Consider the following 25,752-nt stretch of genomic DNA (forward strand, 5'->3'; position numbering starts at 1 on the left):
ATTATTTTTTAATTTATTTTATTTATTATTATTTTTTTAATATTAATGACCAAAACGACGTCGTTTTGGGTTGGGTGGTGATGTAGTTCTGAAGCTCAAAACGGTGTAGTTTTGGAGTAAAAACGACGTAGTTTTGTTTAAGTCCAAAACGGCGTAGTTTTAGTCGAGGGTAAAATGGGTATAAAAAGTTTAAAGGGTCCAAAGTGAGAGAAAATAGAAGTTTAAGGGTCCAAAATGAGAGTTTTTGAAGTTCAGGGGGGGTCTGTAAAATCGGCCGGAAGTTCAGGGGGCCTTATACATATATAATATGACATAAGTCATAAGTATACCAATATAACAATTAAGTACCTAGAGACTTAGTTCCAATGTATATTATAAACTTATAAGTCTATGTATATGTTATAAATTATAATTATACACATATGCATATGAATAATATAAATGTATAATATTAATGCTTAATCATATGATTTAACGCAATTCAAATACTTTATTCAAGTGAATCATATTATTAATGTACAATGATGATGTGATTCGTATAATATCAAATTAAGTAATTGACATTGGATTAAACAATGTATTACTTATAAACACAATTGAATTATTAATGTATTATCATTCTAATTTTAGTAATATTATCATTATAATTGATATGATTATATCACATGATGAATTGATCATTAAATTATATGATTATATAATAACAAATAATGCATGTAATCATATATAATATGACATATAATCATATATATCATATGTTTTATTTGAATTTCTTTTATATGTTGTGTTGAAGTTTTTTTATATGTCGTGTCGAATTTTTTTTTTTTTTTTATTATTATTTTTTTTAAAAAAAAAAGTTAACCGGTTATGATTTAATATTTAAGGATTTTTTTAAAAAAAAGTACAAGTAAATGTAAATTTGGGGTCAAATATTTTGATTGTTCAATATGGTCTCTTTTTATAGAGATTGGGCCTAAGAAGACACTAAAAATACAAAAAAAACAAATGAGGGTAAAAAATGCTACAGCAATAAAAAAGCTCAAAAAGCAAAAAAAAAATCCAATTTTCAAAAAGCGGTTAGCGGATGGTTACCTATTTCACTAACCGCTAAGACGGTTACGGTTAGTGGTTATTGGCAACAACCGCTAACCGTAACCGTATTGACACCCCTACGAGATCATTCCCACGAGGATTGGTAAATTATGCTTAGAAGTAATTTTCTATTTAATTAACAGATAAAACCTAATTGTCACGATTGAATTAAAATAAAGAAATAAAATAAAAGATAAACTAAGACTAAAAAGATTAGGGTTTTGATATCCACCACTAATCAGACTAATTAAGATAACAATATGCCAATGCACCAATCATACCGGTATATTTAATGTTTGCCAACCTAAGGGCATGAGCGTATACTCCTTAAGCTATAGGTTTCCCTAAGCAACAAATTAGGCATTGGTGTATACTTTAATTTTTTTTTTTTTTTTTTAAGGATTTAGCATGGGTGTATACTAAGTTGTTCTTTAAGAAAGCATAATTCAATAGAAATCGACAAACACATGAGGCCTAGGGCATGGGTATATACTCCCGGTTTCCCATGTTGATTATCCCAAGAACCCCTAAGGAGATTCTTTTGTCACTCTATTAAGCCCAAGACTCGATCATCCAAATTGACTTAAATAACTAATCCATACCACATGCATATGATGGTCACACACATTCATATGATGAATTTAATTAAACAGGAAATAATCAATTTAGATATACCAAAATATAATTGTAGCAAATGCGCCAATATTGGAATCCTAAAAAGACATGATTAGGGCTTTAATCTAGTGCTAATTAAAATATAAACTACATAACAAAATAAAAGGTGGAAGAGAAGAAAAACCAAACTCCTTTTGATCTAACCTTCAGTTCCTTTCCAGAGTTTGTGTCTTTTTCTCCACAATTTTTCCTAGAGGCTAAGAGATCTATTTATAGGGCTTAGGAGAGTCCTAGAAGCCCTAATAATCCTAAAAAATTCGGAGTCCAGCCTCCTAGTCCAATTAGGAAGTAATCCTAGTACAAATTGGAATAGGATTCGTCCAGATTTGTGTTCTTTTATTGCTGGACGATTTTGGCATAACAGAAGTTTGAATTAGGAAAATTATATTGCACAATGATTTGTATAATTTTGAGTTAGCTTTCCAATGCCGCTAAAATCACCTCAATTAGATACTTGAGCTGAAAGTTATAATCAAACTACCGAGACATGTGCATAATCCAAATTTGAATTCAATCCGATTTTGACTCCAATTAGAGAAATTACGATTTAATCATTTCCTTTATTTGATTAAACTTAACCCCATCATATAGGTCCTCTATTATGATTGGTTAAGCTTAACCATATATTCTGGGTCTTTCCCAACTTACCCTTTAAGCATGAAACTTTTTCGGAAACATTTTTTTTTTCTTCCATGACCTACAAAAACACAGAAAACACAAAAATGAAATAAAATAGCACAACATTAACAAGACTAAGAAATTAACAAATGTAAATTAAGGGTTAAAATGTGAATGTTTTGGCACTTATCATAATACACTTAAGGTAGCCTCCTCACTATAGGTGGCTATACCGCCTACAAATAATATGTACATTTTTAATTCATGTTTTTTAAGCGGGGTGCTTTTGATGCCAATTTAGGGGGTGTTATAGTGTTACAGCCAACCACTGCCAAAACTAGCCCACCACTGGCCACCATTCGACCCAGCCTACCATCGGCAAACCATATTTGGCGGTCCTTTTCCGTCACCAACCATTGCTAGTCGTCGTCTTTGGTGTCCCTCCACCATCATCGGCCACCTGCTGTTCCTTGGTGCTGCTGGTCACCCCCAAGAGGTGGCAGGTCACCAATGGGATGACCACGAATACAAATAGTTTTTAGTGCAAAAACAAAAAATAAAAAAAGTTTCCCACCACCCATATGCCCTCCATGGATGCATGGATTCAACATCAACACCATTGCCTTTACAACCATTCAACAACAACACCATTGCCTTTACAACCAAATTCCACCCATGGATTCAACATCAACATCATTGCCTTTACAACCAAACCAAGGGTGCAGCATTGTGCAGAGGAGTTGGCTTTGGTCAGGGAAATGGCGATTGATGCTACGCTATAGCCAGTGGTGGGATTGCCACACCACTAACAATGATTGATCCATGACTAGACCTAAAAACATCAATTGACATACTAAAGTTTTACTTATAAATTTTCATTACAACAATTTTTTTTTTATTATATTCATTACAACATTGACTTGGCTTAATTACTTCTTCTTCTTTTTTCTTGTGTAATTATGGTAATTTAGAAGCCCTATTTAAGTTATGCATCTTGATAATTTGTTTTAAAAAATTATTATTTTGTTTTTATTTGGAATTAAAATAGGGGAGATGACTCCCCACGTAGAGTTGGAGTTAATTAACCCATCTATCAATATTAATTATCCTTTAATTTTCTATGTATACTTAGATTCAACAATGGCATTTGACCTCACATACTAAGATATTTGCAATTCACAGTGATCATTACAACACTTGGGCGGCCAAAGATAATTTTAGTTGGTTGTTTTGCCCACCGGATTTGACTTGTACTAATATAAACTTAGGAGGGTCATTTTTTTTTTTGGTTCGTGGGCCGGGGGTTGTGGTTAAGCATGGAGCTCACCAAATAGTTTATTTTGGTGGCCAAGATAACATTGGATAATCTAAAACTAAAACATGAATGGTAAGGTTCTTAGGGCTTTTGGATCAATCGTAAGGCTCTTAAGAATTACGTCCCAAAGCATGCTTCACATCACGGATTCAAGTCACAAAGAAGACGACCTATAGAATGTATTAAAATGTATTAGTACAATGTACAAGCATATGTTAAGTCAAAAAGAAAAAGGACTATAGTTGATTTTTTATTATTATTTTTACTTTTTTTATGAGCAGAATGGTAAGATGAGGAGACCAATTGTGATTAGCTATCCTACCTTGGCGTGACTATAGTAACACCTACTCGCTAGAAACCGCATAGGAGAAGCCTAGATGGTGGGAATCGCAAATGCTCCCTCAAGTCCAACTGATCTACAGCTTGACCTAACCCCACTAGGACATCAATAAGAATCTAAGGTGACCAATACTAATCAAGCATATGTGAGAATTCTTCATTGCAGATATTCGAACTCACACCTTAATACATACCCTGATCACTTAAGAATTTCCTTGGGCTATTGAACCACCATCGTTGATGGTAGAAGACTATTATTGATTATCATTGATTAGAATCGATAGAGTAAGACACCGTGAACGTCAAATTCAGAAGTATAATAGAACTAACGGTTAAAGATTTAACCAATATCCAATGGTCTTAAAACTTTTGGATCAATGGTATACCCTTAAGATATGCATTTTTTTCCCGTTTAGTCGTTTGGACAGATTAAAAGAATGCAATGAAATGCTGATTTCTTTGATGGTTTTGAACATACTAAAGCATTTTCCTTTTCTTTCCTCCAGCAATTAAATGGGGTATAAATCTTCTTTGAATATAACAACAAGGTGAACTAGCTAAAAGACACCTTAATACATGCCAATTGCAGAGCAAGACAATTGTGCTTATACTTGGCACAAGAATTGCAAATGTGATGACCCTGTAAAAACTGAACAGTTTACATACAAATGAGGAAAATAAGTGTGCATATAGCCTTGATTTCAGGCGGTACCATTATTTTCAGAAGAACATTGTAACTATAATCAGCACTTCTTCCATCCTCCGTCACCGGCCCTCTCAAAGACTCGTGGCTGATTCATCGGAAAGGTTTCTCTCCAATCTGGGTGTTTAATCAAAAATTCATCCTCCCTGAAGAGGTAAAATAGAACACAGTAAATGTAATGATATCACACAATGGGTAAAGCATATAATTGAAGCAACCTGTAGAGGTCATGAAGTCGGTATAAATATGCCAATCAACAACGAAATGAAAAGGAGTTCAAACTTTGTGGATTTCATGAAAATGAAATGCTTTCCTATAATAATTCAAGACTCTAAACCCAATACATCTTCATCTGCTTGCTATCCTTTTCTCAGATAATCCCTGTGAATAGTTATCATATCAAAAAGTATCTTTGCATCCAACGTGCAGATTTTGTACTTTTAAAAACTGTGGGCACTGGCAATCAACAAGTGGCAGCTAAGACATTATGTCCAATGCTCAAACACTCTGCCCAAGGAATCGTGATTAACCAACCATAAGGTCATAAGAACTCTTAAATCAAAGCGTTAATTTAATTGGAGTACCTTCTTAAATTGTTCACAAAATCCGGGCCCTCAGCTAAAGGTGAAGTAGAACATCCGAGGAGGATTTCTGAATCACGAAAATTTTGTCTTAACAAAGCCATATGTTTTTGGTGAAAGGTCCTATATCAGTAGAAAGAAGAGCACGGGGCATCAACAAATATGGAGAAAAGAGCAAGGAACTACATAAACAGCATAGGGAACTGACTTTTGGAAAGAAATGAAGCCTTCATAGTTCTTTGAGAGAGGAGATAATATAAGCTTTAAAATAAATGTAACAATTTACCAGTGGCAGGGAGCAATTCTGAATTGATCAGTTTGAGTATCATATGTCTCCAGTAACTTGCCATTCCAGCTGGGGTCCTCATAGGATGCACTTACTCGAATTCTCCTGACAATTTCATCCGGACATCTTGAAGTTCTATCAAAACAGGAAGGGGTAACTGATCCGGTGGAAGTTTCTACCTGACAAAAGGGAGAAAAATATTAGAATATATATTTTAGAATCTTGCTAAAGGTTCAGCCACATGTATATATTAACCTATAAAGGCCGAATATCTTGTCATAAACCATAAAACCACACATGTAACAGGTTTAGTGACTATATTCCTCATCACGCCATTAAGTCCATACTAGAGTCCATCTCAGACATGTAACTAGTTTAGCGATTATATGTCCCAACAAAGGTAAAAAGTAGTCAATAACAAAATCTGTCTTGTATAATGTTGTCGATACAGTGGTTCTTGATGAATGTAAACTACTTGATTTTCAAAAGAACCTACATATAACAGCATCTGTCTCATTTGTAAATATTTACTTCTAGTCATAATTTCTAAAATCCGAATTCATATTTAGGTTCATTTCTCTGCAGTTGGGTTTTTGTCTAGCTGAAACTTTACATGGCAAATCCACTAGAGCTACAGGTTTAGATTATAAAGTTTACAGTAGTGCAAAGAGTGGTATGCAAGTATGCATGCATTGAGTATCTAAATAGCTGCCTTTTCTGTCACAATTCTCAAGTTTTTTTTTTCACTTTTACAAGCTCACTCCTAAGAGCTTGGGTACAAGATTGAAGCTAAGGATGCATAGTTACATGTGCAAGCTAATAATTTTTCCCTAGACCACATGATCACACGGAAGACAACCAATATTTTGCTAAGAAAAGTTTAATATTCCCAGATCGAAAAGAAAATACTCCATTCCCTTCAAATAAAACTTCAGTCAATTTAAATGAACTCAACAAAGACAATAAGATATAAGAACCATAAAGTTTAATCTGACCGCTAATCCATTGAAAATGGGGTATGCATTCCCTTTAGAATCCCTTCTGGTGTTATGCCCAAGAACGAAGAAAGTCCAGATGTGAAACTTCTCCTGTCTAATGCACATACTTTCAACAATTTTGGCACACAAAGGATAGGAATAACCCTCCAACTTTGCACCGCTTTCTGATCTAGTCCTAGAATTAGCATACTGCATAGAAAATTCAACAGAGTCAACTTCAGTTATTCTGACTCTGAGTGGATAACTACATCTCTGGAAAATCAATAACAAAGTAGAGGATCCCAGTCAGACATTAGGAGAAACATCTTCAAAACCACCGACTAGATGCACCTGCATGAGGTATTATGCAAGAATTTCAATCCATGAAGAAGTGATCAAGGTGAATAGAAGAAATCATCATTGAGAAACAAAACTTTGGGGAAATAAGGAAGAATACCTCCAAGTAGGCATCCAAGTTCTGACCAACAACAAGTGATAACATCTGAGAGAGGCCCATATCTACAATATTTGGAGAATCCATATGAGCAACCGAGGTCCTGCATGCAAAAAAAAAAGGAATCAGAAAAACAACACGAAGCACAATAAAATTTGATCGTAGTTCATAAAATCTCCTACAAATTCTCTATCCCTGATATGATCAATTCTTACATTCCATTTTGCTTGTTGCGTATAACAAGGCCCACACAGGTTGTTGCTTCATCAGTGCCAACAAACTTTTCATGTGAATAGGGAAAAAAACATTAATGTTAACTGAAAGGAATTAGGAAAGAACAGCTAGAGATGTGGAGATGAGAATGAGAATGCTAACTGGCACTGCAGTGCTCTGTCTAGTATCTATTAAATTAAAATGTTATCATCATATGACAACATTTAAGGTTATTAAATAAAAATTCTATTCATAAAACCTCCAATTGAGTATCTAAAACTTAAAACTGGAGCCTTGTAAAAATTTAGTCAAAGGAAAGTTTCTATTGGCTCTAAGAAGATTTAGATATATTCAGTTGGTTCACACAAAGAAGGTGGGGTTTGAGAGAAAGATATTAAGGTTCAGATTCAGTATTAAGGTCTATGATCCCCAAAATTGAGGTAACTCCTTGCGCATGCTAATACCAGTTTTTTTTTTTTTTTTTTTTTTTTTTTTCATGCATATGGATGACCAAGATATTATACACACAACCAATTCTCTTAAGAGCAGGGTCAACAAATTCATGTTGCTAAAGGAAGATCTTGATCCAACTTTGGGAGAGGAGAGAAAGACTTCACAATTTGAATGACTCCATAGAATAATTAGGCAGATAAGCATGTAAAGGCTTACAATGCACTGTCATTCATGTCAGAAAATCACAAGTAATTTCCCAAGGAAATTAAGAAACAGACATACATCAACTAGTGCAGGATCTACAGTTGCATATTCTCTTTGGAACACATAAACCCATTTACTCTTTTTTAATCTCTCCTGGCTAGACTCTTCATTGACCGAGAACTTCCTCTCAGGGATGGCCTTGAGAGAATTTGAGACAGATACCAGAGTGGAGTGTTCCATCAAAGCAACCAGGGCATTACTTCCCTGTTCATAAGCACACGAATTTATGTCCATTACCTATTCACATAATATAACAAAGAAATTCTGCAAGCATGTCATATGATATGCAGGATGTACCGTCCTTCAGGAAATATTTCTCTATGAGAAAAAGTGATTATTGAGAATTTCATGGTTGCTCATTACACATTATCCAAAATGGTGAAACACACATCTATTACCAATCTCCTCTAGTACAAGAAAGTTGGGCCACAATCTCAAGAGATGCTCAATTTTACACAAATATGCGTGCTTGAAGGCATGCACGGGTCAAGTATACTCAGCTTGCCACTATTCAAGTTTCTAAACTTGATAAAAAATGGGAACCACAAGAGAGGAGATATGCTATATGAGGCTCCAAACTTAACATCAAGCATCTAGGCATTTTTCGACATAGAAGTTGACATTGAGTAATGATACTATTACTGGAGACTGAGCTCATAAGCAGTATATAAGAGCAAGGTATAAGGTAAAATTGCCACAATCACATTTATACCAATCCTAACTTCTTAGAAAGTAAATATTAAAAAGTATGTGCAAGACATAGCAAGTAACATAAGTGCAAACTATTATGTTCTCTACTATGTTCACAGTAATATTGTAAATCAAAGGTATATGCATCCATTCTTTAGTAACTAGTTTTGGAAAATTGGAATTCCACCACCCAAGAAGAAAATAATGGAGAAAGAAAGGAAAACCACCCCACTTGCACCTAAACAACTACAATCACAAACTTCATGACCAAAAGGTTAAATTATACTCTTATTCTGAATTGATAATCAGAATTTTCTCAGTAAACCAACAGAAAGACGAGACTATAAAAACCCTCTCTAGATGAGATTTTTTTTGTTTTTTTTAGAAACTTCACATAACCTCCTAACCTTTCAGCGTTTTTGCAATTATTTCCAAAAACTTTAAAAACTATCAATTTAATGTATCAAACTTAAAAAAAATTTACAATATCACCCTAATTCCTTAGGGAGGACGCCAAAATACCCATGTTTAAAAAGTAAAAAAAAATATACATTTGCTGTCGAGCTGACTCACGGCCAATCCGTGGGTTCCATGTTTTTATTTTTATTTTTTTATTATATAATTTTAACTACTTAAAAATTAAATAATTTTTAAATACAAGAGTATAAAAGGATATTTCACCCTCAAATCCTAACTGCAAAATTTTTTTTAACTTTTTACTCCCACTACAGTTCCTACTCATACAATAAGCTAGCAACAATAAGCGCATAATATAGCCAAGCATTTAAGTTGGTTAAAATTCTAAACTTTCTTGTACCCAAGGGAGAGAGATATAGGAGTTGTATAATTTATTTTCTTTTTCAGAGATTTTCTTGGCAGCCAAACTGATAAACGAAGAGACAAAAGAAAATATTAAACTGGGGTTTGCATTCTGCGACTCAAGCAGATGGGCGTTCGCAAAAAAATGCTAGAAAAGAGTGATAATAAAGAAGGAAAGAGTGGAGGGAGAGAGAGTACCTGAGAAGATGGGTCAGTAGAAATCGGGACCCCATCAACAAATATCATGATTTCTTGGTGCAAAACCTCTGAGTGATCTCAGAGAAAGGGAGAGAGAGAGAGAGAGAGAGTGGCAAATTGAGAGAAGGAAGAAATATTTCAACGCAAATAGCCGATGATGTCAAAGAAGTGAAGAACATGGTTTGAAACAGGACCTTTATTCAAGGCTTCCACAAGCACCCGTCTTTTATTTTTAGTACGGAAAAAGTGCTTATATTTTCTAAAATTTTTTATGTCAAGTGCTATTTATCATTTCCTGTTCTTCTTTGATATATATATATATATATATATATATATATATATATATTTTAAAAAATTAGCAATTAAGTTTTTAAATATAATGGCTAACTTTTTTTTTTTTAAAGTTGTTTAGGAGAAATTTAGGGCTAGCAAAACGTGTTAATGTGTTGGCGTGTTGGGATCGTGTCAACCCATTTATGACACGAACCCATTTATGCAAAATCCGAACACGACACGTATAACTCACGAACCCATTTATGCCAAACTCAAACACGATATATATAACCCGTTTAGATAAACGTGTCGTGTCGTGTCGGGTTGACACGACCCAACCCGTGTATACGTTTAAAGTCATTAAAAATTTTATAACCAAACCAAAATGGCAAAAACCCAGCAACCAAGAAAAAATAAATAAAAATAAATATATATACAGGTCAAACGTGTCAACCCACGGGTTGATACGACCCGACCCGACACGTTTATGTTGTGTTCAAGTTGGGTTCGTGTATCGCGAGTTAAATTACCAGCCTTAGAGAATGACAAAAAAATAACGTTTAGACTGTCTCGCCTTTTATTAGTAGGGAAAAATGTGTTGGTATGAATAGTATATAATGTATTTAGGTTTGCTTTTTTTGTTATGCTTTAGTCAAAAATATAAAAATATTATCAAATAATTTCAAACACAAAATTATTTTTACCTTTATATGGCATTAGAATACTTTTTAAACAAAAAATCCAAACACACCATCTAAAATTTTTTATCAAGTGAGCCGAAATCGCAAGTTTATCGAGTCTTCTTATTAGTTTTCTTCTCTCAAAAGATCAGCCGTTGTACCACTTCTACTAAACACATGTGGCGCACATGACATGCTTGCCACTCCAATGGAACAAATTTATGTGGCATGCAAAATTAATAAATAAATTTTTGTCTTCTAACTTTTGTTTGAAATTTTGATGGGAATAGTTAATCCACTACATCAATACCAATAATAAAATGACAAGTGTCCCATATAAAACAAATTCATGAGCTAACACATCTTTTTAAAGAGAAATGCTATAATGCATTCTCCCACCATCTCTACTTAAGAGCATCTCGATTTTTTATTTAAAAAAAAAAATTAAAGAGGCAGAGATGTTGGGGAGAATGCATTATAGCATTTCTCCTTTATAAATTTCTCATTGAGCTTTTGGTTTTTTAAGCTTTCAATGCATCAGTTTATGGTGAATGCCAAATTTTAAATGTCCGTTAAGCATCAAATTGCCACATATGCAAGTGACACAACACTTAACACATCAACGTCCACTCCCACATGTCACACTTGCTACATAAGCCATAAATTTTCTTATTTTTCAATTGATCATTCAATTTTATTATGAAAACACAACCATAAAATATTATATCACCATTAGATGTCATGATTGTCATATATTCTAGTTGATAAATTTTGGATGAAATACATTCAACTCACTACATTAGTTAAGTACCGAGTGAACCTAACTAGAAGGTGACTCTATCACTGTTATGTTAACTCTTCAACACCTCTCTTAGGTCCTTGACTGGATGATTGCTAACTTGATTTTTGACACCATTTCTCTCATTTCTGCTGCCTCCCAAAAAATTTATAGAAGTGCAAACTTCTGCGCCCACCATGTGACTTATTGGGCCGCAGCTAGCTACATTCCCATGGCAACGATCCACCTCCCACTATTTAGTTGTTTTTCTTTCACTGTTTCAGTTTCTTGGTTTCTTATTACAAAAAAAAAAAAGAAAAAAAGTACACTAGTTAGGTTTTGAATCTTTAACAGGAGAATGGCAACTATCTGTTGCAAAATGCCTGGATCGGTTCAAAGGAAGCAGAGAACATCTTTGAACAGAAGACCAAAGAACAAAAAAAAGTAAATTAATTAGAGATTAGTAGAGAACATTTGCACTCTGTTTCGAAGTTGCACGATGATGTAAACACTAGGGCAAAGCTAACAACAATTCTATGTATATTTATAAGCAAAAACCTCCCCAAACAATTTTACAATCGCCTGGCTTGCATCTTGATCAATGAACTCCAGCAAATTTGAGTCACTTTTCCTGTATCCCATAAAGGCTTAAGAACCTCTGCAAGTTTACAACTTTGACAAGAAGTGCAAGAGGATGCCCAATATTAACAAAGATGTCTGGTCAACGCTGCAAGAATCAGTTTCTAGGAGCTGTATCATTTCTGAACTGTTCTACCAGCAGAGGAAGGAGAAGAGCAAGCCTACTGTTATACCTTGCAATTCGCCGTAACTGTTCTTCCCTTACTCTGCACCAAAACATAGAATTGTATGTCATTTATAGCATTATCCCAAATGTTCATGGATATATTCTAAGGATCTGGCTTGCATGCAGTAGTAAAAAGTACTGCATGCATGCTGTAGTGAAAAACAGTATCGTTTTTCACGGTTAAAAAAACCTAATAATAAAAAATTCATTAAAACTTAAAAATTATAAATAAAAATATTAAAAAACTATAAAAAAAAGGGTGGCTGGTTGGCCAAGGCCACCCCATTTTTGGCCAAGGGAGTGGTTGGAGCCACCCCATGGCCGGTCTAGGGGTGGCCGGACCACCCAAAGGCCATAGGGGTGGTTCGTCCACCTAGACCGGCCATGAACCACCCCCTTGGCCAAAAATGGGGTGGCTGGCCCTTTGATTTTTTTAGTTTTTTTAATAGTTTTTCGTTTTTTAATATTTTTATTTTTTAAATTATTGATTTATTTTTTAAATATTTAATGAATTTTATATTATTTCTTTAAAAAAACTATTTTTTTATTGCCCAAAACACGGTCGTTTTGGGCTACAACATGAATGCAGTAGTTTTCGCTACCACATGCAAGCCGGATCCAGATTCTAATACTTCCTTTGGACATCTCATGTATAATGAATACCCCTTCTAAATTTACGCAAGCTATTAGATAAAAGAATGGAAGCCATTGCAAAAATAACACAAGCATATGAAATAATACCATCTTAAGAAAGCCTATATATCCATTATAATGATGGGCTTTCTTAAAGAGATTTCAAGGAGGTTTTAAATTGACTAGTCTTTTTAAGATGATAGTGAAGATGTGATTAGAGCTTTTCCTTGGGCCGTTACAAATGGTATCAAAACCACCTAGTAACGTCATGTTGTACTTGAGCACTGCATGGCGTGACCCTAATGAAGACATCAAGGATTTAATGGGGGGAGTTTATAACATTCTGTTCCCACATTGAGAAGATGAAGAGTAGCCCATATAGAATGGGTGATTTATAAAAATAGTCATGAGAATTAAGTCTCACATTGCTTAGTTACTAGGTGAAAAAGGAATTTTAAGGAAGCTCCAAATTGACTAGTTCTTTTGGAGTGATAGTGTAAATGTGGTTAACGTTTTTTTCTGGGTCATTACATGGAAAATAGACCCTTTGTGCTTAAAGTGGTGCATTTGGAGAGTACAGAATGTGAAGATCCTTGCATATTGAGAGAGATTGGTGTTTAAAAGATGTTATGTTCAAATCTCTTTATGCTTGGTGATGTCTAATAGTCCTCACTTTTCTAGTTTTAAGGAATTTCTGGACTCCTTGAGAGTGAGAAGATTGTTATAAAAAACAAAAAACAATTACAATGGTAGTAAAAACATATCTTATAGCAGTCTTATAGTCTTTCCCTTTAACTTAAATGAGTATTCTAAGATCACATAATACTACCAATGCACTTCTTCGCTTCATCCACTATGCTCTATTCTATGAGCCCCATTTTTTCAATCTCCCAATCTTTATAAAATTAATGATCTGAGATACTGAAAATAATCATTCTTTAGTGTCTTTTGACCATCAAATTATGCTATCCTGCCATTTCTATTTCTAGTTGTACTGAACTTGCACTCCATATACTTGGTTTAGTCTTACTAACCTAAAACCTCAAGATTCTAAAATATCCCTCTAAACTTCCAGCTTGAAGTAATTTTCCACTCAAGTCTCATCATAACATGATATTATTTGCAAGAACATACACACCCAGAGACCTCATCCTGGATCGATCTAGTTAGCTATTGTGATCCTTGACATCGACTCAATGTTGATCCTTGATATAAACCTATTGTGATAGGAAACTCGCTTAGATACTTTAATAGTTCTCACACTAGTTACAGCTCTATCATAATATCCCAAATAACATTACATACTCTATAGGGAACCCTTCTCTTTTCCAAAACCACCATATTACCTCTAGGTGCCCTATCATATGCTTTCTCTAAGTCGATAAAAAACATATGAAGATTTTTAATCATTCTCTATATTTCTACATTAGATGCCTAAGACGATATATAGAGAATGCATAAAGAACTTCAACACAATCATTCAAAGGCGCTATAATTCCTTGGACTTATTTTCCAAGTTAGACGAGGACATTTAATTTCATAATCCATCTATGAATTCTCATAGGAAGCACTATCAGATTGTCCTACTTCAACTACAATCAAGTTCAAAAAATTTCTGCATCATTTCGAATTAACTAAAACATGCCTCATTCTGACTAGAAAGAATAATATTTAAAAGATGAGAGGTTAAAAAAAATGACACCAAATAGGAAATATAGAAACTTACCGTGCTCGAACCTTTTTAGCATGTTTGATGTGTCCTTTCAAAAGATCTTGAGGTGACAAATGCTCAACAGATTCCTCATCCTGAAAGCAGAAACAGGTAAGTTAGCTTGGAGGAGTTAGAGGAGCATCTACAACAGATCAAAACTTTCAATTGAAAATGCACGTATGTATGTATGTCTCTATCGACGTATGTGCAATGAAAATAAAGCCTTATTTCATTTCCTAAGCCCCGTAAAAACACAAAGGACACTTGAAGGTTCAGTAGTATAAATATTCAACTCTAAAACATGTCCATGTCACTTAAAAATCATATATTTTGTAAATATATGTCAATTTGTTGTCAAATAGTGATATTCCATGGTGTAGCAACTTTATCATATGCAAGCCTCCCCAATATACACTAGTCAAAAACTTGTCATAGCTTTCTATATTTTTCCTAGAATTGCTTTTTAAGTCTATACTTAACAAGTTCATATCCTAATATTGAAAAATCAAAAGTCACTCACCCAAGAGGATACAAGAATTACCGAATATGGTCTCCAAAGTTAAAGTGCTAATTTCAATATGCATACCTAATGGGTACAGCTCCTACATGCCATAGAAGAAGAATGACCGCAATTAAGTTTGGTCATGAAGGATGATTATCAGTCAGAGAACATAAGTTATAACTTAGAAAAGTGGGCTGACTGACTTGCAATAAACCCCAGATAACATTAGAATTATCCAACTAATCTACTACTAAAACTACTGCCTGGTTTTCAGTTTAAAAAATAAATTACATCATTTCATGTCAAGATATCAGTGGATTATTTAAGAAATACACCAAAACAAGACAAATAATTCAGGGTTCATCCAAAAGCCAACTAAAATGAATAAACAACAATAACCTCGCTTTTTTTTTGTTTTTTTGATAAATATCTATAACCTCATATTTGTGGAATGTAAAGGAAAATAAAGATGCTTAAAATGGGTTATATTGTTTTATTCTACCAAAATATATGCATGCAAATACATCTAAATATTGAGTAAAAACTCCTTTGATCAAAGGGATAAATCTTTATAATTTCGAAGCATAGAGATAAAAGATCACCACATAAATGAGGATATTTGTGGCACAGACCAAACTCCGGCTAGATATTATATAAAAACCATTAATCTGAAGGGAAAAGTGACATGCAAATTTTCACGATTGAAGACTCACCAAACACCTTTTGGCATTTCATCTACACGTCTGCAAAGACAAGCAGACACACACATATGGATCTAAGCATTCTCATTAAATTTTTTAAAGTTCTCCAGACGCTTCTATGGCCATGTTTCCTCATACGCCCATCAAGTGCATTTCTTTTTATTTTATTCTAAAAATATAATTCAATTGATTAATCACACACAAAAAAAAAACAAAAAAAAAAAAACAAAAACAGTAATACTGTGGCAGACAAGCGGTAAAATAGAAAAACAGTAAAAATAACAACAAAAAATTGATAACCCAAAAGACAACCTCCTTATCCTCTGCTTCTTCTTCTTCAGCTTCCTTGTTCTTTGGCAGATGAGTGGCTGACACGGGTATAGGCAAAGGTTTTTGAAGAGACTTCACAGCATCCCCATACTGTGGCTGCCAATTGAAAAAATAAAACCAAAACATTTATTAAGGGCAGGGGGTGAAAAGAATAAAGTCTCACTCTAGTCTCCGAACATTTTAACTCCCACACCCAACTCAGATGGCCCAAATCACAATGAAAAAGAAGCCAAAGGGCATATTTGGCATATACTATATATTGATGTAAGTTTGTACTTAAAAGCAATTACAAGGAACTTACTACAATGCTAATAAAACAGGAAATGACAAGAACTGCTTTAAGAATAATATTGACTTCAACATGTCAATGGTGACAGATGTTTGACAAGGCATTTAATAGTCAACTTAACCATTCCTCCACCATCCACCTTGCTTGGGATACTCTATATGAAGAGATTAAGATGGAGAAAGAGGGGGTGGAAATTTCATTTTCCTAGCCAATGTCTTACACATAAATTTGAATTACAAATTAGAAAATAAGTTAAAAGTGAGAAACCACACTATTAAATACTTTCAACAACAAATATTTTCAAACAAAAGCCAAAACTGTCAACCATTTGACAGATGGAAAGAAAGTGGCTTTAAGCAAACAAGATGTGTGATCAGGTTCATGTTAAAAGGCACTATAAGGACAAGAGGACAGTAAAAAAGAACATGACTTCAAGCAGTGGGAAAACTATAGAATAGTGATTTCAACAGAAGATGATCCCAAGATAGAACTGAATGAAAAATTACTCATGTAAATGTACTTAAGCAGAATATGAATCATTTTCCCCAAAAACTAGTTTGCTCAAAGACCCTCTAACTACAATGTATGAACTTCAAATAGAAGTTATGACATATTCATCTTTCTAAATCATAAGTAGAAAAATAATAATAATAATAATAATAATAATAAGAGACTATATTCATCTTTTTAATCATCGTTTTCCTCTTCTTTTTTAAATTTAAGGAAAGAGAAAATTGAAACCCATATATATATATATATATATATAAGAGGAAAGCCAAAACAGAAGATTCAGTGTCCAAGTTCACAGCAAAGTCTATGAGAGATCGGTTCTGAGTCAAAAGGCTAATGGAAAGTAATAGTAGTCTGAATTATTATAATAAAAAAAAAAACAGTAGTCACATTTTCTCTCTTTTGCTTAGATCATAACACACATGCCACAAACTTCAAGCCCATGAACTTGTGAAGATCAGAATAGAAAACTGCCTATGTGTGTTTATGTGGTCGGTCTTAAGATTTTTTGAATTGAGGTTGCAAAAGAGGGTAGGAAAAAGGGTTCAAGAGGCTGTTCTTTAGCTGTGAACCTCCAACAAGGAGGAGGAGGAGGAGAAGAAGAAAAAGGGGAGAGAGAACACTGCACACATGCCTCCAGATGAACAAAATACTAGCACTTTTACTTTTAACAATCTGATATCTTTTAAGTACAAATGAAGCATATCTTTAAGATTCTTAGAAATTAATTTTCCCTACTAGGACCAGGTTCTCCAATGCAAAAAGTACCAAACTTCCTCTCATTAGATTATCCCAAAAACACACACAAGTAATAATTCAGAACTGTTCCAAATCTTTCTATAATGCACGCACACGCAAATGTTAGCTTTATGATTTGCTTATCCCAAAATCCACAAAACTAGCCAATAAGCACACATGCCATCACCTTTTCCAGTAAGACTTGACACATTCACTTCTCTGTGCAATCAAGTATGTTAAGTATCTACATGTAAAGCTTCAAGTAAATTCATTAAGAATCTATGCATGTTGAAATTTGTTACAATATGTTATGCAGGAAAGAAAGAAAAAAAATGAACAAAAGAAGGCAGCACAGTCCAAATGCACAGAAAGAGAAATTCCCATTGTAATTGATGCAAACCTGACTTTCTTCTGGATAACCATTCCTCAACCATGATCGGCAAAGTGCATATAGAGAAGCCCCATCTATTATTCTGACCTACAAACATAAACAGCAACAAAAGAATTAAGACCAAAGGCCAAATACTCAATGTCTTTTTGGCATTCTACTTATAAACTATAGACTGCAAAAATGTTTTCATAAAAGATCAATTCTCCAAATGATAGAACTTAAAACACACAACAACATGTGTTTGTCCATTTCTTTTTGTAGTTATAGTTGACTGGTCTAGAATTAGGGAGCCTTAGGGATGCCAATGGGGTGGCAGCGAGTATAATTCCTTTATCCTGTCTGGCAAATAGAAAAAATGTAAACAAAAAGAACAAAAATTGACATTGAAGGTTTTTGTCCTCAAAATTAACTAGAACAGGGGTACAAAAAAGTACTGCTCCTTTGCCCATTCCAATTCCAGCCAAATCCAATCACTTTGGGCAGAAGATAAGCTGTGTGGATTTCTTTCCAAATCCTTATTAATTAATAATTTCACCGATTCTAAACAAGGGAACTCAAACAATTTCTTTATCCATGCCCTAAATCCCTTTAAGTGAAACAACATAAATGACCCCTTCTACAAGAAGGGTCAACAAAGTAATTAAAATATTATCACAATGCCTTCTTTAAACAACTTGTAATGATCCACAAACAAAATCATCGACTTACTTTCCGATCTCTGACAGTGGTCAATGTGTCATCTCCGCTTCTATCCCTACGGGAAGCACAACAAAAGATCCATTAAAGTGATAATTCTGAATTTACAAAACAAAATGATGCTAATTTGTACAAAATTATCTCTTATCTCTATCGCCATTAGAATCAGCGACTGATGATGGAGGAACACCTTAAAACAAGGAGAACCCAAAGTGAATGGACTACACAAAATAAGACTAAAACCATCAAATCATATATTCATGTTCAACAAAACTGATAATCTTGACATTGATATATCAAATTATCCAACTGAAATTCCGTTCCAAGAACAAGCATAAGTTGAAAAAATCAAAAGCAAGGCTTGGATTAAAAACATTTTGATAAACATACCCTACCCATTATCAAATTAAACCCAACTACACCGCAAAAGAGTAGCATAATTCTAAAAGAATGTACAATAAATCCGAACCACCACTCATATCAAATCATCCCAATTGAAATCACACTCAATAAAGAAATAAAGAAAGGTTAAAAAATAGAAAGCGACCCCATAAAAGAAAGTTTTTCGCTTAGATCAAAACCATACCCATTATCAATCAAACTCCCAAAGAATAAGAAAAGAACACCAAACAATTTCGAAAAAAAGCATCACCAACAAACCCAAACCTTGGATTGCGGAGCCGAAACCGAAATGCCCTTACCCGGACCCGGACCCGGACCCGGACCCGGTTAAATTCGTTTATGGGGTCAATTCGTTCAACATGCTTGATATCAATGGTAAAAGAGTCAATTACACTGTTAAAAACAAAAAGCGCGGGTATACTAACAAAAACTAACGGGAAAAGACGAAAAAGCCCACATAAATTCTCTGTCTCTTGTTACAATTAAAGAAGGACTAAAGAGTCATTTTGGTCGACAAACAAAATTACACTAACACGAACATCAGCTTATTTGTCCAAACGACTAAACAGCCCAAATGCCACTGTTTTCTGGTGAGTTTCTCTACAAAGCTATCTCTCTCTCAGACTCTCTCATTCCTTAATCATTTTTATACGTTCCCTTGAATAACATTAGGGATTTCACGGCCAGGCCATTGAAGAGAAGCAAAGCTGCATTTTTATCTCGGGCCCCACTTTTCTCGTCATTTACGGGTTCAATTGGCGGACTACATCTTTATTAAGGTAAGGGCTAAGGGCGTCTTTTGCAATTTTGAAGGGGAAGTTTGGAAATTGGAAATGCCGCTAATCTAGGGTGCTGTGACTGGGTACTTGTTTAGGTTGACACGGCTAGAGTCAAAGTAATATCCGATCCTCCAAGTGGCGGCACTCTGGTATCATCCGGTTGACACGGCTGATGAAAACATCATTTATCCATTTACGAAGAATGTAATAAAAATTTTATATTTTGTACATAAAAGTTGATGCGGTAATAATGAGTAATGCTAAATATTATTTTTTTTATTTTTTTAAATTTGTTTTAAAATTGATGTGACTTTTAAAATTATTATCAAATTTTAGATTAATCATACTTGAATTTTAATTTAATAGTGAGTTCGAAAGCCACATCAACTTTAAGAAGATTTTAAAAAGATAAAAAGATGGCACACATCATTTTCTTTTTATTTTGACTTTTTTCTTAAAAAAACAAAAATGTGGATAAATTCGTTTATGGGTCAATTCGCTTGATATGAATGGTAAAAGAGTCAATTATACTGTTCAAAACAAAAAGAGCGGGTATACTAACAAAAACTAACGAGAAAAGACGAAAAAGCCCACATAAATTCTCTACCTCTTGTTACGATTAAAGAAGGACTAAAGAGTCATTTTGGTCGACAAACAAAATTGCACTAACATGAACATCCGCTCATTTTGTCCGAACAACTAAACAGCCCAAATGCCACTGTTTTCTGGTGAGTTTCTCTACAAAGCCATCTCTCTCTCAGACTCTCTCATTCCTTAATCATTTCTATACATTCCCTTGAATAACATTAGGGATTTCACGGCCATTGAAGAGAAGCAAAGCTGCATTTTTATACACTCACGGCCATTGAATAACATCAGCGATTTCACGGCCACTGAAGAGAAGAGAAGGTGCATTTCTTATCCACTCGCGGCCATTGAATATTAGGGATTTCACGGCCATTGAGAAGGTACATTTCTATACCCTCACGGCCATTGAATAAAATTAGGGATTTCACATTAGTTGCCAACAAGAAAACGTTTAGTTAAGGTGAAACGTTGTTCTCAATAATTGCATGCCCTTTCTTTCAAATAATTCATGCTTGTAGTTTCGCTCTCAGTTGTACTCCAAAATTTGTAATGGTATTTTTTTTTTTTGAAGCTTCAAACGTTAGCCTCTACTTAAGAACAATTTTATTTTGAGTGCATTAATTGTTTATTTGTTGCTGTATATGTGTGTGAGTACGTACTTACATGCCTCACAGTTCAATAATGGTGGTTCGTAAGGATCATCGATCTATCCCAGCAAAACCTGCAATAGTGTGTGAGCACTTTTTTTCTTTGAAGCAGGGTGCTCTGATCTGTAAATATGCTGCTTTCCGTTTTTATATATGTCATATGTGGTTAAGTGACAACATGAAAATTTTGTACTTGTTATAATCAAATCAAGGCACAACCAACGCCTTAACAAGTCTTTTCCTGCTTTAAACAAATTAATATAAAAAAATTTTATTTGATTTGAGTTTGTCTATCTCCTTAAGAAGTTTACATACATATATACATATATACATCAATTATTCTTTTCCTCTTTTATTTCATCGGAATTTTTCAGCATTCCTCTGAACTCTGAACTATTCCGGATGCCTCTGACTATGACCAGCAGCAGAATATATACATATATATATTTGGTGTACTTCTTTTATATATTTGGTGTACTTCTTTTATGTCCTGGATTTAGTTTTAATGTTGCATTTTATTGGTAATGTTGGTTCTGCTCTTTTTTAGCAATGCCTGTTTATCCACCCAACATACTTGATCTACCTTGTACATTCAACAAATTTTCTTAGAAAATCTAAAAGAAGATAAACTTCTGAAAAATTCTGGGATTTAAATAGCGCTAGGATGGTGATTTAGGAGAACCTAATTCTACATGGATGGTTTAGTAAAGCTGGTTTTTATGTGCAGAACAGAATCAATTGAACATGGAATAAGAAAAGAAGTAATTCATGTACCATGGTACCATAATAATGTGCTAACAAGCCATACCACATAATGCCTGAATGTTGAAAGTAACTATTAAAAAATAAAAAAGATCAGGAGACCGCAATATTGGAGCAGTATCCAAACTCTAAGCTTCCCCCCCATCTATTCTTGAGTTCCTTTCAAGCTCATAATGCAGAGAACAAGAAGCTTTTATAATGGAAGGGAAGGCAAATACTGTATTGATTTCATGAATATGTTATGGTTTCATGAATATATTTTTCAATTTCAATTCTGTTTTTTTTCTTCTTCTTCATTGTTTTAGGTACTTACCTGAATTGTTTGTCATTGTTTTCTGTAATTTTTTATATAAAGCTTCTGTTATATACTCCCTTTGCTGTTAGTTCTTAGCTAGGGAATTCGTTCGTTTTCTCTACTGGGGTTCTTTAAAATATGGAGTTGGTCATTATGGATATCTCCTTGGAGGTTGTCAATGTAGCATTGTGATAGCTTTTCTGACATGGGTTTAAGTTTCGGTGCATTGTTTTGCAGATTTTGGTTTTTGGATTAAGGATTTAGATGACGATGAGTGAGGGAAAGACCATGCATTTAGAACAGGGATGGGAGTTCATGCAGAAGGGGATCACAAAGCTGAAGAACATTCTAGAAGGGCTGCCCGAGCCACATTTCAGCTCTGAGGACTACATGATGCTCTACACGTATCCATTTCTATGCTGTTTTGCTAGTTTACTTGTTTATTGTTGTACTTGTAGTATACTTTGAAGTTTGAGTTTAATGGAGATGATTATAATCTTGTATTTTTTTTTTCCTTTATTTATTATGTACAGGACCATCTATGACATGTGTACTCAGGAGCCTCCTCATAATTACTCCCAACAGCTTTATGACAAGTACCGGGAGTCATTTGAAGATTACATAACTTCAGTGGTAAGGAACATTTTATGTATTTATGTGTTATTGCATTTACTATGGCATTGAAATCACTTGAATTTGTTGGTGTAGCATAAAATGTGAAATGTGGCTTTCTGTGGCTAAAACTACTTGTTGTTGAATATCACGTTGGGAGGTAGAGAATTCAATATAAAGGTTTTAGTCTAGAGAACTATTTGTTATTTTTCAATAGGTTTCCCATTTACTAGTTGATGTCATCCGCTGCATATTTATTAAAGCTTAAGTTGATATATTGTTGCCTTTTTCCCCCCTTGAAAATGGAATCTCCAGGAAACATTGGAAACAAAATCTTTGCCATATAATATTATTACTGCTTCTAATACCATTCTCAGAAGTTTGCTGCCAATCAAGTTCTCAATGGCAACCACTATCGTAATAAAATAAAAAGAAATATTCTTTTTCTTTTCTTTTAGAAAAAAAAAAAAAAATTAATGGCATTGTTGTTTTTTATGTTTCGATATTAGTATTAAATATCAGCATCTTAAGTTATTTGGTGTGAGGAAAACTGCAGGGAAAGCCAAATTACCAAGATGTGTAGGATGTTAATTTGTTTGATCAGGATCTCTTTCTTAGCTCAAGAATTGTCTTATGGAGTCTTAGTTCTAATTTGTTATATATATATATTAAATTCTCATGCATTTGACTTTGATGGCTTCGTGTTGTGTACAGGTTTTGCCATCTATAAGGGAGAAGCATGATGAAACTTTTTTGAGAGAGTTTCAAAAAAGGTGGGCAAATCACAAAGTTATGGTGAGGTGGCTTTCTCATTTCTTCCATTATCTTGATAGATATTTTATCACATGGAGGTCACTTCCTCCCCTCAATGGAGTTGGACTTACATGCTTCCGTGATCAGGTGCGTCATGATTAAACCCTGACATGATGATTTCGTCCTAATTCATGTTGTATAGATCATTTCATTGCCTCTTGGTAACTTCGTATTCTAAATTAAAGCATTAAAACTTTACAATATCTTCCATCCAATTTGGTGTTTTTCAGTATCCAATTTAGTGTTCATTTTCTTCATAAGATATATCAAATCGTGATACAAAGGGTGCATTTATTGTGATTTCAGGTCTACCAGGAGTTAAATGGAAAAGTAAGAGACGCTGTTATTTGTCTGGTATGTTTGCACTTTCACCTGAAATATAGACTACACTTGCATAGTTCCCAAATAGGTTTACTTAATTTTTTTTTTTCCAAATCAGATTGGTCAAGAACGTGAGGGAAAGCAGATTGACCGAGTTCTATTGAAGAATGTTTTAGATATATTTGTTGAGATTGGAATGGGGCAAATGGATCTGTATGAAAATGACTTTGAAGCAGCTATGCTTAAAGAAACTGCTGCTTATTATTATTTGGAAGCTAATAACTGGATTTCACAAGATTCTTGTCCAGATTATACACAGAAAGTAAGCTTTATATATTTATGTTATTTGGTTACGAAGTAAATTTCACAGCCCATAATGAATTTTAACGTGTGTTACGGTATTTCAGGGCGAGGACTGCTTGAAACAAGAGAAAGATAGGGTTTCTCATTACTTGCATCCAAGTAGTGAGCCAAAGCTACTGCAGGTTTGTACTTTTTTATAGGAAAATAAAATTTAGTCGCTAGGTTTTCATGCATTTTGAATTTAGTCCTTAAATTTTAAATTTTGGTAGTTAAGTCCTTAAGTTTTCCTCTAGTTCCCAATAAGTTTTTTTGTCAAGTTACCATTTAACGGCATGACACATTAGACCAATTAATTAAAGACACCCCTCATCAGATGAGGGGTTGGTGGCCCTCCTGTGAGGGGTGGCCATGAGTAGCCAAACCCCTGTGAAGGGACGTTGCCTCTTGTAGTAGAGTATAAGAGGGGGCTGCCACCGCTCACCAATTAGGGGTGGTCGGCCACCTCTCTTTTCAATTTTTTTTTTTTTTTAGGGTATATTTGTAATGCCACTTAACTCTTGGCATTAATTGATTGGTTTGATATGGTATACCGTTAACTAATGGACAGTAGGTTGATAGAGTAACCTATTTGAAACCGGAGAAAAACCTAAGAACCTAATTGTCGAAATTGAAAACCTAGGATTAAATTGAAATCACATAAAAAAATTAGGGACTAAATTTGATTTTTTTTTTTTTTTTTTTGCCCTTTTTGTTTAATATAATCCAGCTTTTTGGTGTATTAGTTTAATGGATCATGAGTTATTAGGCTAATGAAATTTTTTTAAAAAACATTTATTATTCTTACAAAATCTGCAAATCTGATTGTCACTTTGTTGTTGTAAAACCTTTATTCTTCCTTTTAATTAGAAAGTTCGACGTGAGTTGTTGTCTGTGTATGCAACCAAATTGCTTCGCAAAGATGTCTCTATGCGGCCCCTTGCGTTGCTTAGAGGTGACAAGGTATTGGGTGATTATCTTATTATTTAAATGGTTTTGCAGAAAGTATTTGAAAATCAATCAACTATTTCTGCTTTCTTATAATCTTATCTTGTCCGGCTTAATGACGGCTAAGGTGGGAGATTTGTCAAGAATGTCCAGGCTCTTTTCTAAAGTATCTCAAGGCTTAGATCCCGTTTCCAGCATATATAAGCAGGTTAGTAGCTTCCAACTTAGGCTTCATCCTTTTCTCTTCTAGTTAAAGAGAGGTTTATTGGCCTTTCTCCCATTAAGTGTTTAATACAAATTTCTCTGCTATTCTCTATTGCAGCATGTTACTGCTGATGTCTTTGCTTTGACTTTTTTTTTCCCTCTTTATTCTTTTTTACAATACTTTTCCAAGAGGTTCATTTTCCGTTTACATGTCAATGAACATATATTATCTTCATTGACATGTAAACCCCATCTGAGTGTCTTTCTCTTTGCATTTTTTTTTAATATTTGATCTATCCATGTTCTCATGAAGAGATTTTGGGATTAT

The 25,752-nt window shown here is 34.1% G+C and overlaps 2 protein-coding genes and 2 long non-coding RNA genes across 7 annotated transcripts in view; 1 reads left to right on the forward strand and 3 right to left on the reverse strand.

Moving 5' to 3' along the window:
- Nucleotides 1-4,548: 4,548 nt before the first annotated feature.
- LOC132177842 (protein N-terminal asparagine amidohydrolase-like) lies at nucleotides 4,549-9,870 on the reverse strand. 2 transcript variants are annotated; one of them, XM_059590312.1, is made up of 9 exons: nucleotides 9,678-9,870; nucleotides 7,989-8,174; nucleotides 7,256-7,320; nucleotides 7,044-7,143; nucleotides 6,899-6,937; nucleotides 6,605-6,796; nucleotides 5,610-5,788; nucleotides 5,327-5,446; nucleotides 4,549-4,888 (listed from the first exon to the last, which is right to left on the reverse strand). In XM_059590312.1, exons 1-9 carry the CDS (start codon nucleotides 9,723-9,725, stop codon nucleotides 4,783-4,785), a joined length of 1,035 nt encoding a protein of 344 aa, XP_059446295.1. In that variant the 5' UTR covers nucleotides 9,726-9,870; the 3' UTR covers nucleotides 4,549-4,782. The 2 variants fall into 2 exon arrangements, with proteins under 2 accessions (XP_059446295.1, XP_059446296.1); XM_059590313.1 differs by lacking the exon at nucleotides 7,989-8,174 and having other exon boundaries at nucleotides 9,678-9,867.
- A 1,967-nt stretch (nucleotides 9,871-11,837) lies between these two features.
- On the reverse strand, nucleotides 11,838-14,871 carry LOC132179887 (uncharacterized). Its single transcript, XR_009439982.1, has 2 exons — nucleotides 14,573-14,871; nucleotides 11,838-12,253 (listed from the first exon to the last, which is right to left on the reverse strand). It is a non-coding gene; the product is annotated as an uncharacterized LOC132179887 (long non-coding RNA).
- A 205-nt stretch (nucleotides 14,872-15,076) lies between these two features.
- On the reverse strand, nucleotides 15,077-19,464 carry LOC132179733 (uncharacterized). 3 transcript variants are annotated; one of them, XR_009439958.1, is made up of 5 exons: nucleotides 19,381-19,464; nucleotides 18,727-18,904; nucleotides 18,028-18,105; nucleotides 16,073-16,186; nucleotides 15,077-15,159 (listed from the first exon to the last, which is right to left on the reverse strand). It is a non-coding gene; the product is annotated as an uncharacterized LOC132179733 (long non-coding RNA). The 3 variants fall into 3 exon arrangements; XR_009439959.1 differs by lacking the exon at nucleotides 19,381-19,464 and adding an exon at nucleotides 19,301-19,355; XR_009439957.1 differs by lacking the exon at nucleotides 19,381-19,464 and having other exon boundaries at nucleotides 18,727-19,293.
- Nucleotides 19,465-20,615: 1,151 nt separating this feature from the next.
- The window catches only part of LOC132178595 (cullin-1-like), a 97,913-nt gene continuing 92,776 nt past the window's right edge, over nucleotides 20,616-25,752 (forward strand). The window contains exons 1-10 of the mRNA XM_059591051.1: nucleotides 20,616-20,863; nucleotides 22,425-22,591; nucleotides 22,721-22,820; nucleotides 23,514-23,699; nucleotides 23,919-23,966; nucleotides 24,052-24,255; nucleotides 24,341-24,418; nucleotides 25,143-25,235; nucleotides 25,348-25,428; nucleotides 25,543-25,558. Coding sequence (XP_059447034.1) covers nucleotides 22,452-22,591; nucleotides 22,721-22,820; nucleotides 23,514-23,699; nucleotides 23,919-23,966; nucleotides 24,052-24,255; nucleotides 24,341-24,418; nucleotides 25,143-25,235; nucleotides 25,348-25,428; nucleotides 25,543-25,558 — 946 coding nt within the window. The 5' untranslated portion in view covers nucleotides 20,616-20,863; nucleotides 22,425-22,451. The remainder of the gene's footprint in view (nucleotides 20,864-22,424; nucleotides 22,592-22,720; nucleotides 22,821-23,513; nucleotides 23,700-23,918; nucleotides 23,967-24,051; nucleotides 24,256-24,340; nucleotides 24,419-25,142; nucleotides 25,236-25,347; nucleotides 25,429-25,542; nucleotides 25,559-25,752) is intronic.

Source organism: Corylus avellana, chromosome ca4 (assembly GCF_901000735.1).
Source record: "Corylus avellana chromosome ca4, CavTom2PMs-1.0".
In the NCBI taxonomy this organism is placed as follows: Eukaryota; Viridiplantae; Streptophyta; class Magnoliopsida; order Fagales; family Betulaceae; genus Corylus; species Corylus avellana.